At 39.8% G+C, this 17,960-nt stretch overlaps 1 protein-coding gene across 2 annotated transcripts in view; it reads left to right on the plus strand.

Moving 5' to 3' along the window:
• LOC138760419 (muscarinic acetylcholine receptor M3-like) overlaps positions 1 to 17,713 on the plus strand; it is a 260,751-nt gene extending 243,038 nt beyond the window's left edge. Inside the window, exons 5-6 of one of the 2 annotated variants that reach the window (XM_069930995.1) lie at positions 8,865 to 8,932; positions 14,421 to 17,713. In XM_069930995.1, coding sequence (XP_069787096.1) covers positions 14,440 to 16,206 — 1,767 coding nt within the window. In that variant the 5' untranslated portion in view covers positions 8,865 to 8,932; positions 14,421 to 14,439 and the 3' untranslated portion in view covers positions 16,207 to 17,713. The remainder of the gene's footprint in view (positions 1 to 8,864; positions 8,933 to 14,420) is intronic. The other variant, XM_069930994.1, reaches the window with a different exon arrangement.
• The last annotated feature ends 247 nt before the right edge of the window (positions 17,714 to 17,960 follow it).

A 17,960-nucleotide genomic window follows, 5' to 3' on the forward strand; every position in this document is an offset into this window, starting at 1 on the left:
ACACACACACACACACACACACACACACACACACTCTCTCTCTCTCTCTCTCTCTCTCTCTCTCTCTCTCTCTCTCTCTCTCTCTCTCTCTCAAGTACCCCATTGTTCAATTTCTGAAAAAGAGCCTCTTCCTGTCTAATCTTCACCTGAAACCCCGGCTCCAAAACCTGAGAGGGTGCTGTCCTCTGGTGAACTAGAAGAGCCTTGGCTAATGACCCTTGTGTTTCCCTGTATACAGACCCTGCCTTCAGGTTGCTCGAACAGAAGTGGAGAAGGGTCCAAATAAATTAGCCTTTTTATTAAAATTCTCTGATTGCTTATTCTGGGAGCTAGTGGCGGGTTAAAAACTGAACAAATATTTGTCAAGCTTTTCGAGAGTTTAGAAAGGTGGTTAATTTGGCAGTAAAATTTTGATCAGTATTCCATCTGTCTACAGTTGACAGGCTATGCTAATACTTTAATCTCCTTGTTATACCAGCTTGACAGGGAGAAGTGAGGCTTATTAATTAGCCTTATGTCAGTCTTAGACACAAGGTTAAATTTCCTGCATACCTGGCTCTCCAGTCACTTAAAGAAGTTTTCTGAGTACTGGGCTAATTGCAGCCTGCATCATGTGCTATGTACAAGAACTTATTTAAGTAGCTGTCTGGGATCTGGAGAGAGAAAAAGTTTCAAAGAAGCATAAGAGCAGCAGAAGGCTATTCAGCCGTATCAGCCTGTACCAGCATTCAATACAATCGTAACTGATTATAGTATCTTGTTCCTGCTTTTTCTCCATATCCCTTGAATCCTTTAGTCATATGGGCCACCCACATCCCTTTTGAATAGATATTTCTCCTCATCTCAGACCTAAATGGCTTAAACCTCATCCTTAGGCTGTGACCCCTTGTTCTGGATTTGGGAACATTCTTCCTGTATCTAATCTATCTCGTGTAGTCAAAATTGTATCTGTCTCAAAAAAATTAAATGAGAGTATTGTTATGAACTTTTTAAATTATTTTTGGGACTAAAGGGACTTTGTTGACACTAACACAGGAACAGCAATGGTACCAGACAATGGTAAATTCAAAATAATATTTTTTGTAATTAAACTATTATTAACATAACATTTCCTACTTATCTCTTAACTTACTTAACTCTAAATTTTATTCCACTATATGCAAATGTAAATGAATGTGTGTGTGTGTGTGTGTGTGTGTGTGTGTGTGTGTGTGTGTGTGTGTGTGTGTGTGTGTGTGTGTGTGTGTAATTAAAGTCCCACTCTGAAAAGTCCATCTTTAAAAGTTCAGCATCATTTTAGTCTTGCTTGAAGATCTTAAATTCTCAGTTCAGAAATAATTAAAAGAGTTTTTAAACATCATATCTTAAGGCCTCTTTACTCACAATGTGACTATTTTCTTCCATGATTAATTCACAAAGCCAAACAAGGGCTATCTTCTTCCATGATTAAGTCACAAACCAGACAAGGGTTAAACAAAGTGGGCATACAAAAGTAAAACTAGTAATATTCTGTCCTCTTTTCCAAAGAGACAGCAAAATGATCTTTCTTATTTCAAAAGCCACTGATTAAGTGTTCCCTTTCCCAGGAGTAACACACACACACACACACACACACACACACACACACACACACACACACACACACACACACACACACACACACACAACAGCACCAATCCTGGTTACTGTAACTCAACCCTGTCTTTCACAAGGTTTAAACCCCTGTATCACAGGGTTTTCACATCTGTAAACTCCAAACTGAACTCTTTTTCTCTCATTTGATAACATATTTCTCCCATTTCTCATGTCACATGGTATGTGACATCATTTCTGTCTTTGAAGCTCATAAGGTCTTTTGACACGAATGTGCTAAAAGCATTTAAGTCCACTTACATCTCTTAGAAGTCTGCTTCCCTCAGAACTAAAATGGTCATGCGTTTACACAGTGCTCCTGAAATAACACTGATTGTTTCCAATATCTCAAGAACCATCATAAATCCTTTTTCATCTTCTTGACTCTAACTTCAATCAGCATCCATTTTCATCTCAAACTAACTTCTGACTTCTATCTCAAAGAATCATGTGTGTTTAAAATGCTAATGTGTTGCGTTTGTGCCCCTATAACAACCTAAGAATACATCTACTAAGACATGTATATATGAGAAATATAGTTTAACATTAAATTAAAGATTAACATAAATCAGTTACAGTATAAACACAGGTCTGTCCAGTTTTTATTTATATGTCATTCCTGTCATTCCAAGAACCAGTCTGGTCGATCTCCACAGCACCTATAATGATCCTGCACATTTCCTGCTCCCGTATCACTGCTGAGTTTGAACTTGATTAGTCTGGAGAGAAAAACAACTAGAAAGTCTTGCCTTTATTATTTTCACTATCTAGAATGTCCCAAAGCAATTTCTGGAGACTAAGCATTGATGGCAGCCAAATAGTTTGGACCCAATGGCATCATGGGGGGGGGGGGGTGGGTGTTGCAAAGTGTGCAGACTTCTCCAGGTAACATTATCAGAGGGGATGACATCAAAATGACTGTCTATAAACTTTTTGTGCAGAGTTTCAGCAGAAATTTATTATTTTTTATAAAAACATCCCTGTGGTTAGTTATTACAATACATGTATTTTGTAAGCCCAGCGTACATGTATCAATTTCCCGACCAAACTAAAACTCGATGCTAATTTACTTTTTGGACCTTCTAATGCGCTCTGGCCAGAGCTGTCATTATTACCCAATTACAATGATGCTATGAATCACGTGGTTTCATCTGTACGCGCTACAAGCAAGCGCTGTTGTTTTCATTGCTGCTGGTGTTTTTATAATCCCTGCCTTTGTCAAATTTTCTGGTGTTTTAGTTCTAATATTGTGGCAATTAGTATTTGTGAACCTATATCAATAACTTTTTTGGAGAATTAAGTAGTAATTAAAGGATAAGAAGGAGATTATGCAAACCTAATCCATTAATGTATCTCATGTAACAATAAAGTTTAACATTAAAATCAACATAATTTTGATATAGTTCGTAAACATTTTTATTTTGAAATCTGTTGTTTTCTTAACTGAATTTTCACTTTAACCACACAAAATTTTAAATGTAACTACATTTAGGCTGTGCACATCATATTGTTATTTAAAGGCGTCATTTTAATTTTTCTAGTTGTTTATCTCACAACTATTGCCATCAAGTGATATATGGAAATTACCATTTACGAGTAACATTTACATAAAAACATTACTAAGGATTCTGTATGGTCTGGTATGGGAGGAGGTCGATGGGGGGTGGCGTGGGGGATGGGTGGGTGACACCATTAGTTATTGCACTGGGTGACACCAACTAGAGTGATGCCATGTTTGCACCAAACCCTCAGAGACGGCAAAATAATTACAACTGAGTTTTTTGATTTTAATTGAGGTTGGGTGAGGAATAAATATTGCCAAAGTTTAATATTGAAGGCAGAACACAGCAAGAGCACAACTCACTGCCACAATTTCACAGTAAATTTACACTGACAGTATGAGATTTTTTTTTGCAAAAAGTAAGAATGATTGCAACTGTTACTTATTTGCCCGAGGGGTATGAGTGTAGCCAACATTGAATTTGTAGTTTCTGTTATGTTTTTGGGTACCCTGTAGCAATGTGATTGTATTGCTCAGAATTAAGTCACCAGGATATTGTTAGGTGTAAATTAGATTAGCAAACATCCGTATCAGTTTGCAGTGGGGAAAAAAATATTGTATACGTCTACCTGAAGCATTTCTGAAGTGTGTGCACGTGTGTGTATGTGTGTGAGAGACAGATACAGTTTGGAAATTCAGTTCAATTACACCACTAGAAGCTCAATTATTTGGCGGAAGATCTGGGACCTAAGCGTGAGAATTAGCATCAGAAGGAAATGACCTGCTTCAAGTGGTAAGGGTGAATCGGTGGAGAGGGGTGGAGGGCAGAATTGCTAACATGGGGTTCTTCTACTCATGGAAAGGAATCAATGAAAATGCCTCAGTAGGAATCAAGTCAAGAGCTAATCAAAATAAAATACATTGAAATTCGGTGTTTGATTTATCACCATGTTGATTTCCGTGTCTACTTGTCTACTCCATAATTACTTTTGAACAACAGTTTAAGGTCCATGAGTTTCGACACAAAAGATTTCCAAGACAGAATTTTAAAACTGACTTTTCAGAATTGTACCTGAACTGCAATGGTTTGGGATTTTCCCCTCCCCCAGCCCCCCCACAACCCACACACACACACACACACACACACACACACACACGCACACACACACACACACACACACACACACACGCACACACACACACGCACGCGCACACACACACACACACACACACGCACGCACGCACACACACACACACGCGCACGCGCACACACACACACACACGCACGCACGCACACACACACACACACACGCACACACGCACACACACACACACGCACACACACACACACACACACACACATACACACATTTGTGCATAAAGGGGTTAAGTAAGATTTTATATTTATTAATAGTTATTAATAAAAAAAATTATTGCTTTGAAGATACCATTGTCTAAATGACCTTCTATTGCTGCTGGTTTCGGGACCCCAAGCAACATTAGCTTGATGACTGCATAGCCATTTTTCAGCTGGAAGCTGGAGCTTGTGCCTTCTTTTAACCTCTGTTGAATACTCATTCAGCATCAGCACTGATTAAAGGATAATTGCTGCTTAATTGGGCAGCACGGTTAACAGAGTGATTAGCACATCATTGACACGGATTCGAATCCGGCACTATCTGAAAGTAGTTTGACCATTCACCCCATGTCTGCGTGACTTATTCCCGGGTGCTCTGGTATCCTCCCACCTATCAAAATGTATGAGGATAATAGGTTGATATATTTATTTTTGCAGCACGGGCTCATGGGCTGGAAGGGCCTGTTACCGTGCTATATGCCTAATTTAATTTAAGTGCTGGAGAAGAATGAGGAGAGATTGGATAGAGGGATATAGGTAGAATAAATGCAAGTAATCTTTTTCCACAGAAGTTAGGTGAGATACAACCAGAGGATGTGGGTTAAATGTGAAATGGGAAAAGTTTAAGGGGAACATTAGGGGGGAACTTCTTCAAACTGAGTGGTTGGAATGTGGAACAAGCTGTCAGTTTAAGTGGTGAATGCAGGCTCAATTTTAACACTTAAGAATAATTTGGACAGATACATGAATGGGAGGAGTATGGAGGGATATAGATTGGGACCAATTCAGCACAGAGCAGAAGAGCCAAAGAGCCTGTTATGGGAGGCAAGGCTTTTTAGGTCGAAGATTCCCTATTTCAGTCACGTTAAGGTCACCTCTCATCCTCGTCTGCTCCAAGGAGAAAAGACCGAATTCACTCAACCTGTTTTCATGAGAACTACTCCTTAAACCAGACAACATCCTTGTAAATCTCCTCTGCTCCCTTTCTATGGCTTCCACATCCTTCCTATAGTGAGGCGACCTCAAGGTGAGAGGTAAAATCTGGAGAATTGACAGAACTGTGGGGAAAATAAAATTGAAATGTGATATCTGGCACCCATGTGGATTGGAGGTGCCGAATAAGTGAATTTGCTGGTTGTTTGAGTTTGCATATTCCATGGATTGGTGAACTGACCATTAAAGGAGGGGAGGGCGCAAATTTTAAACTTCCATATTTTTTACCTTTATTTTCCGCAATTTTATTTTGCCAGTTGCTTGAATTCTGGATAACGAGAATTTTATTGTATATGGGTGTTTCATTTTTGGAGTCGAGTCATTGAGCTTAAGGGCCCCTTTCCATGTTCCATGATCCTGATTCTGGCTTTATGATTCTAAAATCACACAGCAAAAGGTGTCAGCTCTACTGCAATGACTATAAGTATTATATCAGCAGTTTTCAACCTGTTTCTTTCCATTCACATGCCACTTTAAGTAATGTCAATGCCATTGGTGCTCTGTGATTAGTAAGGGATTGCTTAAGGTGGTATGTGGGTGGAAAGAAAAAGTTTGAAAACCACTGTGTTAATCGTACCGAAATGACTCATTTCATAGCTCCAAAGGAAATGGCCCATTGACAATTTTTCTCAAGCAAAATATTTCAGTAACTATTGGGTCTAGAGCAGAGATTCTCAACCTTCCCTTCCCGCCCACATACCACCTTAAGCAATCCCTTGCTAATCACAGAGCATCGATGGCATAGGGATTACTTAAAGAGGTATTTGAGTGGAAATAAAAAGGTTGAGAATCACTGTTTTTTATATTTCAACAAATCCAACTTGTATTTTTTTAAGTATTTTATTCACAAGTGAAGATAGAAATCTGACTACTAAAGGTCTGAACTCAATGACAATTTTGACAGCAATCCTAGCAGTAAAATTTAATGTTGTTCTTTTGTATCAAATTAACCTGCTGAGTATCTCACTCAACCACAAGTTGGTTCCAGACCATTTGCCGCATATTTCCACATTTTTATTTCTGGCCTTTTTTTGTTTTTGCCACTTCCTTTTTGATTTGCAGCACAGTGTATGTGACATGTAAAGAATCATGTTAGATGTATGTGTTCACTATTTCATTCTGTGCTTTATTGATTTATCTGGACAAATAACATCCTTCATACATTGCATATTGTTTTATAATATAGATTAAATTTACATAAACCCATACAACCTTAAAGTTTTCAACATCAGCATTAGAAAATTACAAGGAGCTGTCATATCAAAAGAAAGGGCACATTTAGGACACAGTCAGTATTTTAATTGCCTGCATCTCTGAACAGATGGGCTCCAAACAAGTCTCATAGCAAGTAATGTCAAAGTACTCTTCACTGTGGCATCACAGCTTACAGCAGATGCACTCAAGTTTAGCTGTTGCCATTTTCTGAGGACTGAAGGTTTAAATCATGGCACTTCTACAGAACGATAACTGCAGGCTAGTCAAGGGCACTTGTCTGATGTTTTGCTCAGAACATGTCACTAAAACATTAGCAATAATAAAGCAGGTACACTTAGATATGACAAAGCTGTTTTCTTGTACCCCAAGTGAAGACCAAAATGCCCCCTCAGACAGGTATATAACAGCATCTGAATAGCTTGTTACTCTTCAGTTGTGATATGGAAGTTGCAGATTTCTCCAGCAAGATCAGTAAACCATGCATTTATTGTCTTATATTTTGAATAGAAGAACTCATTGTGATGGTCCATTGTAATTGGAGGAAATGGGACTGGTGGGAGTGCTCTGACAGCCAGCATGAACTCAAAGGTCCTTCAATATCATAAAGAAATAGGAGATATGCATGTACGGTTCCCAAATTTGTTCGAATACTGTGATGTTAAGTCCTACTGTGCCTAAAATGACAGGAGAAGAAGACAAAATGAACTGACCCAGTATGTAAAAGTAGATGACACAAATTTCTTCTTTATTTTCATTGTGTGATGACACTGTTTAATGGGTTTAATGTATCATATAGGTTGAACGTTGAGTGGGTGGGGAGGGGGGTGAAGGAGGGAGAGAATGGAGGGGGGAAAAGGGGAGAAAATGACACTGTGTATATTCAAGAGGGAAATGTTTGTGTGTATTTTGGTCAGTATGGTTCATAGTGCGAAAAATAAAAAAAAATAAAAAAAATTTAAAAAAGAAATAGGAGATATTTATTTTATATTTATAAGTGAAAAATCAACCTCATATTTCTATTTTCAGAGGATTGACAGATTTCCTGGGAGTAAGGGGATCAATGCATGTGGAGTGAGGCTGATAAGGAATGAATAGGATAGAATAGGACAGGACAAGAGAGGTTTAATTTAATGAGAGATATGGCACAGTAACAGGCCCTTCTTGCCCACCAGCTTGTGTTGTCCAAATTCTCCCATGTGACCAATTAACCTATTAACCCTGTATTTCTTTGGAATGTTGGAGGAAACTGGCACACCCGGAGGAAACCCATGCAGAGGGAGAACAAACAGACAGCATTGGATTTCAAATTCGAGTCAATGCTGTTGTAATAGCTAACTACTAATTGTCTTACACACAAGTACAAACCACATATATATTGTAATTCTTAATTGTTGCAGCCACACATGTGCATAATATACACCAAAAACAATAATATTACTTAAATTACCAGATGAACCATGAGAGATAAATAAATATTCAGTTACAGTTACTGTGAAAAAGTGATAAACCATAGTTCACAGTGATATAACCATATATCCATATTCAGCACAGAACAGGCCAGTTCGGCCCTACTAGTCCATGTCGGAACAAATCCCCACCCTCCTAGTCCCACTTACCACCACCTGCTCCATACCCTTCCAATCCTCTCCCCTTCATGTAATTATCCAGTCTTTCCTTAAATGTAAATAACATCCTTGCTTCAACCACCTCTGCCGAAAGCTTATTCCACATCCCAACGACCCTTTGCGTGAAGAAATTTCCCGTCATGTTCCCCTTATAATTTTCCCCCTGCAATCTCAAATGAAGGCATGCATCAATTCCTTGATGAAGTTTGATATATAAAGTGTACATTTCTGCCACACAAACAAGATTCAATCCTGATTTGATGGGTTTCCTCCAGGTACTTTGGCTTCCTCCCACATCCTTGTAGGTTCATTCTCTCCTATAAACTGCTGCTTCACGTAGATCAGGGACGGAGTAGAAAGATTAGTGGTTGGGGGGGGAGGGTGGAAAGAATGGGTTACAGAGAAATGTATGGGGGATGTGGGACTGGTGGGAGTGCTCTGACAGCCAGCATGAACGCAAAGGTTCTTCAATGTCATAAAGAAATATGAGATATTTATTTCATATTTATGTGAAAAATCAACCTCATATTTCTATTTTCAGAGGATTGACAGATTTCTTGGCAGTAAGGGGATCAATGCATGTGGAGTGAGGGGAGAATAATGATGCTGGTAAGGTTATTCATCTGTGAGAGAAGCTTTACTGCTTCTTCTTCTCACTTATGCTTTAATTTCTTTAGGTCATGACCTGATTTGTTTACGTGTGAGTTGTCTTAAGACTGCATTTAGAAATTATTATTGGCTATAATTGAATTTCAATCCTGCCAACTTTTTCTTTGAAAAAAAGGAATTTTTTACCAGAAATAAACAGGAAACTTGACAGTGTAATAAAAGAAAGACTCATTTTGCAAAATGGAGTACTACACAAACAGCTGCAGATGTCTTGATTGAAGTAAAAAACAATGTTGGAGAAACTCAGCAGGGGAAATCTAGATAACAAAGATTAAAAATATATAACCAACACTTTGAGGCTGAGCCCTGCATCAAGGGTATGAGAAAAATGTAGACAAGTGCCTGAAAAAAATTTGTAAATTGCTTGTTTGGCAATGAGTGTGAATTATATAAAGCATTGAGTGAGATTATCTTCTGTTTACTGACTGATATTAGCTCTCAGTCCAGCAACATCCCAGTTTTACAACACAATTCAGTCCAATTTTTCTTCTGTTAATGCTCCTTTGTAGGACCTTCGGGCATTTTAGGTTTTTATTTTAAAAATGATATATAAAGTAGCTGTTGTATTATGGTACATGTTTCTTCTCCACAGCCATCAGGTTCATGAATGAACCTCATCACAGTACAATCATCCTGTCTTTTCTTGGTGTTAATTGATCTATCTTTTCATTGCAATCCTATGCTAATTGTGTGCTCCTTACGTGGTGAACGAATGTTGGAGATGAACGAGAAAGTCTGCAGCTGCTGTGATTGTAGTTTACACTAAAATTTTAATTTAGACATACAGCACAGTAACAGGCCCTTTTGGCCCACAAGCCCGTGCCACCCAATTAACCTACAACCCCCAGTACATTTTGAAGAGTGAGAGGAAGCCAGAATGCCCACAGACATGAGGAGAACATACAAACGCCACATTTGATACCAGTTGTTGGTGCTGTAATAACTGCCACATTAACTGAGCTGCCCCAAAAGTAACTGGTCAGAAGAGAGATTTGAACTCACACCACCTGGAAAGACTGTGACCTAAACACAGCACCTGAAGAAACTCAGCAATTCACGCAATGTTCTTTATGTACGAAAGATAAAGCTGCATAACCAACATTTTGAGGCTGAGCCCTTCATCATGGTATGAGCAAAAAGCAGACAGGCACCTGAATCAAGTGGTGGGGAGGGGCAAGGGTAAGGAGCACAGGCAAGAGGTCATAGGTGGATATGGGTGGGAGGGCACAGGATAAATAAGCTGAGAAGTGATAGGGAGAGGGCACTGCTCTCTGAGTGGACAGGGAAGGGAGTGGAGAACTGGAGGAAAAAAGACAGAGGGATGGGGAAGAGAGAGAGAAAAAGGGGAGTGGCTTTACAGAAACTGGAGAACGAAGTTAATGCCATCTGGTTGGAGAGTGCCCAGATGAAATATTAAGTGTTGCTCATTCAATTTGTGGATGGCCTCGGTTTCGCAGGGCGTGAGACCATGGACAGACATCTCGGCACCAGAGTGGGGCTTGGAATTGGCCAGTGGGGGATCCACGCCCTTGCTGCAGACAGAGCGAAGATGCTCAGCAAAGCGATCACCCAGTCTGCTACCAGTCTTTCCAATGTACAGAAGGCCACACCAGGAGCAGTGAATGCGATAATGGCCCGCACAGGTTCACAAGTGAAGTGTTGCTTCACTTGGAAGAACTGTTTGGAGCCCCAAATTGGGGTGATGGAGGAGGTGTGGGCACAAGTATGACACTTTCTGCATTCACAGTGGTAGGTACCAAGGGGGTGATTAGGGGTTAGGAATGAGTGGATGAGGGAGTCGTGGAGGGAACAATCCCTGCATAAGCGCGAGAGGGAAGGAGAAAGGAAGATGTGTCTGATGGAGGGATCATGTTATAGGTAGTGTAAATTGCAGAGGATAATGTTAGATGCGGAGGCTCGTAGGGAGGTAGGTAAAGACAAGAAGAATCCTGACCTTGTGACTTTTAGGGGCAGAGGTAGCCAGGACAAATATAGGAGAGGAGGAGATGTGGGAAAGGGCCGGGTTGAAGCTGTGCGAGGGGAAGCTATGTTTTTTTTGAAGAAGGAGGGCATCTTGGATAATCTAGAATGGAAGACCTCATACTGAGAACAGAGATGGAAGAATTGAGAGAAAGGAATACCATCTTTACAGGGGAGAGTGTCCAAAGAGGTGTAGTCAGATTTCAGATTTATCTTCAGAGTACATAAAGGACATCATATACAACTCTGAGATTTTTTTCCTGCAAGAGCGGCAGAATTACCACTAATTGGTAGTGCAAAAAAAATGTAAATATGTGAACAAAAACCTGTAAACAGATAATGAATGTAAATAAACTGTGCAATACAGAGAGAACAAAAAGAAAATCAATAAAGTGCACAAGTAAGAGTCCTTAAATGAGTCCATGATTGAGTTTGTTGTTGAGGAGTCTGATGGTGGAGGGGTAGCAGCTGTTCCTCAACCTGGTGGTGTGAGTCTCGTGGCACCTATACCTCTGTCCTGATGGAAGAAGTGAGAATTGAGTGTGTGCTGGGTGGTGAGGGTCTTTGATGATTGCTGCTGCCCTCCGACCACAGTGTTCCCTGTAGATGTACTCAATAGTTGGGAGGGATTTTCCTGTGATGTCCTGGGCTGTGTCAACTACCTTTTGGAGTGCTTTACGCTTAAGAGTATTGGTGCCCATAGCAGACCATGATGCAGCCAGTCAGCATGCTTTCTACCATACCTCTGTAGAAATTTGCCAGGGTTTCTGGTGTCATACCCAATCTCTGCAAACTCCTGAGGAAGTAGAGGCGTTGATGTGGTTTCTTCATGATGCCATTGGTGTGTTCTGAAACAGTAGAGGTAATTGTGAGAGTTGGGGGCGGGGGGGGTTAAATGTTGGAGATGACCTGCTACTCTACTTGCAAAAGAATCCCTCTTGTTATGTGATATATTTGTGATAAATTAACTTAAATTTAAATATTTCATGTAGGTTTCTATTTAGTTTAGAATCTGTGAAATGTTTAAACTTTTAAATTCTCATTCTTGTATTCTTGTTTTCAAATGACACCTTGGTTTCTCGGTTCCCTATATATTTAACTTCATATCGAGCAGGTTTCTTGCAACATTGTGGAGATTGAGATGGAATTCCGAGTAAGGAGGAGGCTTCAATGTGCATGCTCTCCTCTTTCCTGGCTCCGCATCCAGGCAGTGGAGAGCATCCCATCACACTCCTCACTTGAGCCTTGAAGATGGTGCTCATGCTTTAGGGAGCCAGGCAGCTAGTTTCTCACTGCCAGAAAGTAAATCTGAAAAAAAAATATTTGCAGAGCTATGGAGATTGGTCCAGGGAGTAAGATCAACTGTATTGCATTTACGTAGAGCGAGAGAGGACTCAACAAGCTGAATGATCTCCTTCTGCACTGAAATCATTCTGTGATTCTGTGAACTTCTGCTATGGGCACTAAATGAATGCACGTTGTTGTTGCATTCCTGCAGTTAATGTTATATATTTTTCATGCTAAGGAATGTTCATTTCAGAATGTATGGTTTGGAAATTCCACCCATGTATTTTGTGGGACTGAACAAAATGCTTTCAGATGTCTTAAGAGTGGCAAGAGGCCATGGTGAAATTTAGGTGAGGCTCTGTATGTAATTTAGTTAAGCATTGCACAGCATTGATTAATCAATCGTGACAAACTGTTTCCTGCACATAATTTCCATTAGATTAAAAATAGTTTCATGAACAATAATTTCACATCTTTCCCATACAACCACAACAATGCTCCAAAATCCATGCTAACCAATCAGATCCTGCCAAACGTCTTGCTAAATATACACTATAATCTTGAAATTCCAGGACTAACATCGAATTGTAAAACACAGTAATTTGAGATTAAACAGATTATGGTTGATTTGTGGAAGGTAACTCATGAAATCATCTTCAAACAGATTTTGTCTCCCATTCATTGGCTTATTATCCTGAATATGATTGAATCCCAACGTTATCTCATCAGCTATGTATTTAAGAGTTTTCTTCAAGACTAAAGCAATGTGATCATTATATTCTGTGTGGAGCTACCATAATAGGAGATTCAATGATGCGGACGCAAGCACTATTTCAAGCATTAGTTGGCAGGCTGACAACAAGGCAGTGTAAAGGTTGCCATCATTGGGAATGTGTGTGCTGTGAAAAAAATTTTGGTGTATTATGTGCTGGTAAGAGTCCAGTTTAGTTTATGTGCATATGCTACACAATACCTGTTAGGTACGTTTTGTATGTGGTTCCTTAGCCTTCGATTATGATCACATGCTTCATGCAGGATCCTCAATGAGCTTGTAACCTTCTTTGGGCGGTGAAATTAGAGCTCAACGTCCTGAGCAGGATGGAGACACAGTTCCACAGTCACCTGTGGCACGAAATCTAAATTTCAACTGCTCTGGGGGGCTTCAAAACCACTACTCCATCACAGAGACCCAAAGGAATTGTGAATTTTCATTGGGGATCTCCTCTTTATCTTTGAAGCCTTTCAATCAGAAAAGGATGTAGATAATGGGGGGGGGGGGGGGGGGGTGGGTAGGGGGGGGGGAGAGTGAAATGAGACAAAACAATGACCTCACAAACAGAAAGAATTAAATTCTCGTTAGTTGCATTCTTTTAATGAAATATAATAAAATTGTGCCAATGGGGAAAAGGGTTTGATTTCACTGAGAAACATCGGTTATTTTATGATATGCATTTCTTAAGAGTCTCATTTAATATCGAAGTAAATCCCCTGTGGATTTTGTTCAAAGCAAAGTGTTTGAAAGTATAAGTAACAAGTAAGTTTCACAAAACTGACTTATGAAATCAAAATGAGACCACTTGTTCAAATTTCACATCGTAAATTGGGTTCACTTGTTTAATATAGTTTGTAGAACTTGTTGGTAAGATGCCCTTGTGAGCTATAATTTGAATGCTTTGAGTGCCATCAACTGGGCAGAAACATTATTAAAGCAGATACAAGAAATACATTTATTTTCCTCAGTCTGTGGTGTGAATGAGGAACAGAGTTCATATGCAAATGGATTTATAATAAAACATTTGGGACAATGGACAGCCATGGAATTAACCCCTTTCTCATCTTAAAAAATAAATCCCTGATGATTTGCCATGTATTGTGCCTCAGTGTGGTACAAATTTCTTGAGATACTGTTAACATGGCTTGCCAAAGATCATATATCTGATCCAATATTGTATTTTACAAGAAATAAATGTATCCTTCTCCCAAATCCTTACTGAAATGTTGAACAACAAAAGGACACACTTGATTGTGGTGGATAGATTTTCTAGCAGTGAAGAGAATTTTAGCACTGGTGGTTTTGGATAAGAACTTATACTTTTTTTTAAACATCCTGGCTTTTGTGTGGAACTGATTTTTTATCTTGCTCTCTCTATTTTATTTGCAGAATATGCCAGAAAGCCACAATGATCCCAGATCACAACAGCACAGCTTCCTCGTTTTTTCTCAATTCCAGCCTCTCCTGGAACAGGGACTCACAAGAACGAGTGGTTTTGGCTGATGGACAACTGGATGGAAGTGCCAGTAACTTGCTAGGATCAGCCACTCATTCCCCTGCAGCCTCCCTGCAATCAAACTCCTCTGTCATAAACAACACCACTGCTGACCCTCTTGGCGGTCACACTGTTTGGCAAGTCATTTTGATTGCATTTTTCACGGGAATACTCTCCTTGGTGACAATCATCGGAAACATTCTTGTAATGGTCGCATTCAAGGTGAACAAGCAGTTAAAAACAGTGAACAATTACTTTCTACTTAGTCTTGCCTTTGCAGATGTGATTATTGGAGTGATTTCAATGAACCTGTACACCACGTACATCATAATGGACCGATGGACTTTAGGTAACGTGGTTTGTGACCTTTGGCTTGCTATTGACTATGTTGCTAGTAATGCCTCCGTCATGAATCTTCTGGTTATAAGTTTTGACAGATACTTATCCATTACACGACCACTCACCTACAGAGCTAAACGAACTCCCAAGAGAGCTGGAATAATGATTGGCCTTGCTTGGATAGTTTCATTTATACTCTGGGCTCCTGCCATTTTGTTCTGGCAGTATTTTGTTGGAAAAAGAACAGTGCCACCTAATCAGTGTTTAATACAGTTTTTATCTGAACCCATAATTACTTTTGGGACAGCCATTGCTGCATTTTACTTGCCCGTAACCATTATGACCATCCTTTACTGGAGGATCTACAAGGAGACTGAGAAACGCACCAAAGAATTGGCAGCTCTCCAGGCCTCAACTCATGACATGGAAACAGTGCACTTCGTCCATCAAACTGGCAGCACGAGGAGCTGCAGCAGCCACGAGCTGCAGCGGGAGGGAACGAGAAGCAAGAGGTGGGCAGGGCGATGCCGCTTCTGGCAGAACTCAAATTCATGGAGGGCCAATGCAGAGGGTGAACAGGAGCCGAGCAGCAGCGATAGTTGGAACAACAATGATGGTGGAGGTTCCTTGGATCATTCTGCCTCATCCGACGAGGATGACGTGGTGTCAGAGACCAGGGCAATTTACTCCATCGTGTTAAACCTCCCCGGGATCAAGGCAGCTGCCGCGCTCTCCAGATCCACGGACGTGGACCTCTGTGGCGATGAACTTGGGAAAATTGATGTGAATGAAAAGGAGGGGACATTCAGATCGCAGCAGTTGAAGGACAAACAGGAGAACAGCTTCTACCAGCATTTTCCCAAGCTTCCTGCTCAGTCAGTGCCATCAATACATCCCTCAAAGACGGCAGGAGCAATTTCTTCTTTAGCAAAGTCGTCTACATCTATGCCTTTGACTTTCAGAGAAACTACAGCTGCAAAAACATTTGCCTCAAAAACGAGAACTCAGATAACAAAGCGCAAGAGGCTGTCACTCATAAAAGAGAAAAAGGCTGCACAAACACTTAGCGCAATTTTGCTTGCGTTTATTATCACATGGACACCATACAACATCATGGTGCTGGTGAACACATTTTGTGACAAATGCATTCATGATGCACTGTGGCGCCTGGGCTATTGGCTGTGCTACGTTAACAGCACCGTAAATCCCATGTGCTACGCACTGTGCAACAAAACCTTCAGAAACACGTTCAAAATGTTACTGCTGTGTCGGTGGGAGAAAAGAAAAAGGCGAAGACAAGCTGTTGTTTTCCACAAAAGGGTTCCGTGTGAGGCTTCCTGAAGTGGCATTTATCAGATTGTGATTGTTTCTTTTTGGTACCAATTAACTGCTGGGTTCAAGACTATTCTGGCTATCAGTGTTGTGAGCACATGGCTGAAGTATACGCTGCTTTTGTATTTTGTGTCAGATGGTGTTTACATGATGTAGACAGCAGTACAAGTATTTAAGTAGCGCTGATGTATTTTAATTGTATAATTTTGTCTTTCTATTATTATGAAGTTCACGTACGCTTTTGCTTGATATTTATTTGACATCAGCAGGGCACTTAAGTCCTAAATACTATTGTCTTTGTGTAGCAACAACAGATACTGGATTTTGCACCTCAGACCTTGAGAGTAATGCAATACCTCAACTTACACACATGGAAACCTGCACCCCACCCCCCCCCCCCCCCACACACACACACACACACACACACACACCCTCCACCAAATTACCCTTTTATTCTCTTTATAGGTTCCCGATTACCACACAGTTAAAAATGTTGGATGGGTTGGATTGTTCTGCAATGGTGCAGTTCATTACAGCAGCTGGAAAGCCTGGAAACGGGACTCATTACGCGTAGATCGTGCTGGCGATTGCTTCTGGCTGAAGTCGATTCTTCGGGAAATTGGTACTGGCACTTCTATGCATGATGTATGATTCACCACACCTGGCTCATCTTGGCCCCTCCTGTGTACAAACCACAAGAGTTTAAATGGGTTTTTTTTGGGAAATCTGAATTACCTTTACTGCTATACACAACACATGTTCAGCACAGTAAAAAAAAAAGGATGAACTGTAATTTCTAGATTTTATGTCCCACAAAGGTGATATTTTCCACTGCCAAACAATATTGAACATAGTGTGTCACCCTCAAACTGATCCCAACATGAAGTGAAGTTGGGATTTGGACTTTCAGCTCTCTTAATTGGTGAGGCCCTAACCGACTTTCACCAAAATGTTGGGTCAGCAGTTGTTTATATCTTACCTGTGATGTGGCAATCTATGTATGAAATCTTATAGTGGAAAAACTTGACATTAAACTCTTCGAACTTTATGCAGTATCTGTATTTTCTGGCATTGTATAAAAAAGGGCAGTCAAAGACCAAGAATTGTGAAAGGTGATTTGATGTGATATATATCTAGTTTGTTTTACTTTATGTATTTCAACCATGAGATGTTCTCGGTCTAAATTATCACTGCAAAAAAAAAGCACCATGTGCTGTACACATTTGACTCCTTTTTTAACCTACAGCCATTAATGATGTGGGGACTTGCATTTAATATTGAATACATCAAAGTAAGTATGGTTTTAGAAAATGCAGAATAAGTTTATAGTGTTCATACTTTAAACACCGGGCACTGAGGAGTATTGTAAAAATGATGTTAAATGTCAATATGAGAAAAAACATACCAGTGTAATTTAACCATCTTTTTGTATGACATTGTAAAATTTAGTATATGAAATTTGGTGTTTAATTTGGTTCAATAACTTGACCTGTTCATTTACATATTGAATGTAATGTTCGATCAATTGGTTTTATAGCAACAATAAAAGTTGTGTAAAATTATTTATACTATTACTGTACATTTGTGGTGACAGAGAAAGAACGTTCAAAGATTAGCTTGTTGTGCAAGAAATATTGTTGCAGAAATATCCAATTTACCTTAAAAATATTAAAAGTAAATCAAAAATGTCAATCCAACACAGGGTCCCTTATGTTATTTTAGAAAATGTCACTTACAAGGTCAAGAACCCCAGATTTATTACT

Source organism: Narcine bancroftii, chromosome 4 (assembly GCF_036971445.1).
Source record: "Narcine bancroftii isolate sNarBan1 chromosome 4, sNarBan1.hap1, whole genome shotgun sequence".
In the NCBI taxonomy this organism is placed as follows: Eukaryota; Metazoa; Chordata; class Chondrichthyes; order Torpediniformes; family Narcinidae; genus Narcine; species Narcine bancroftii.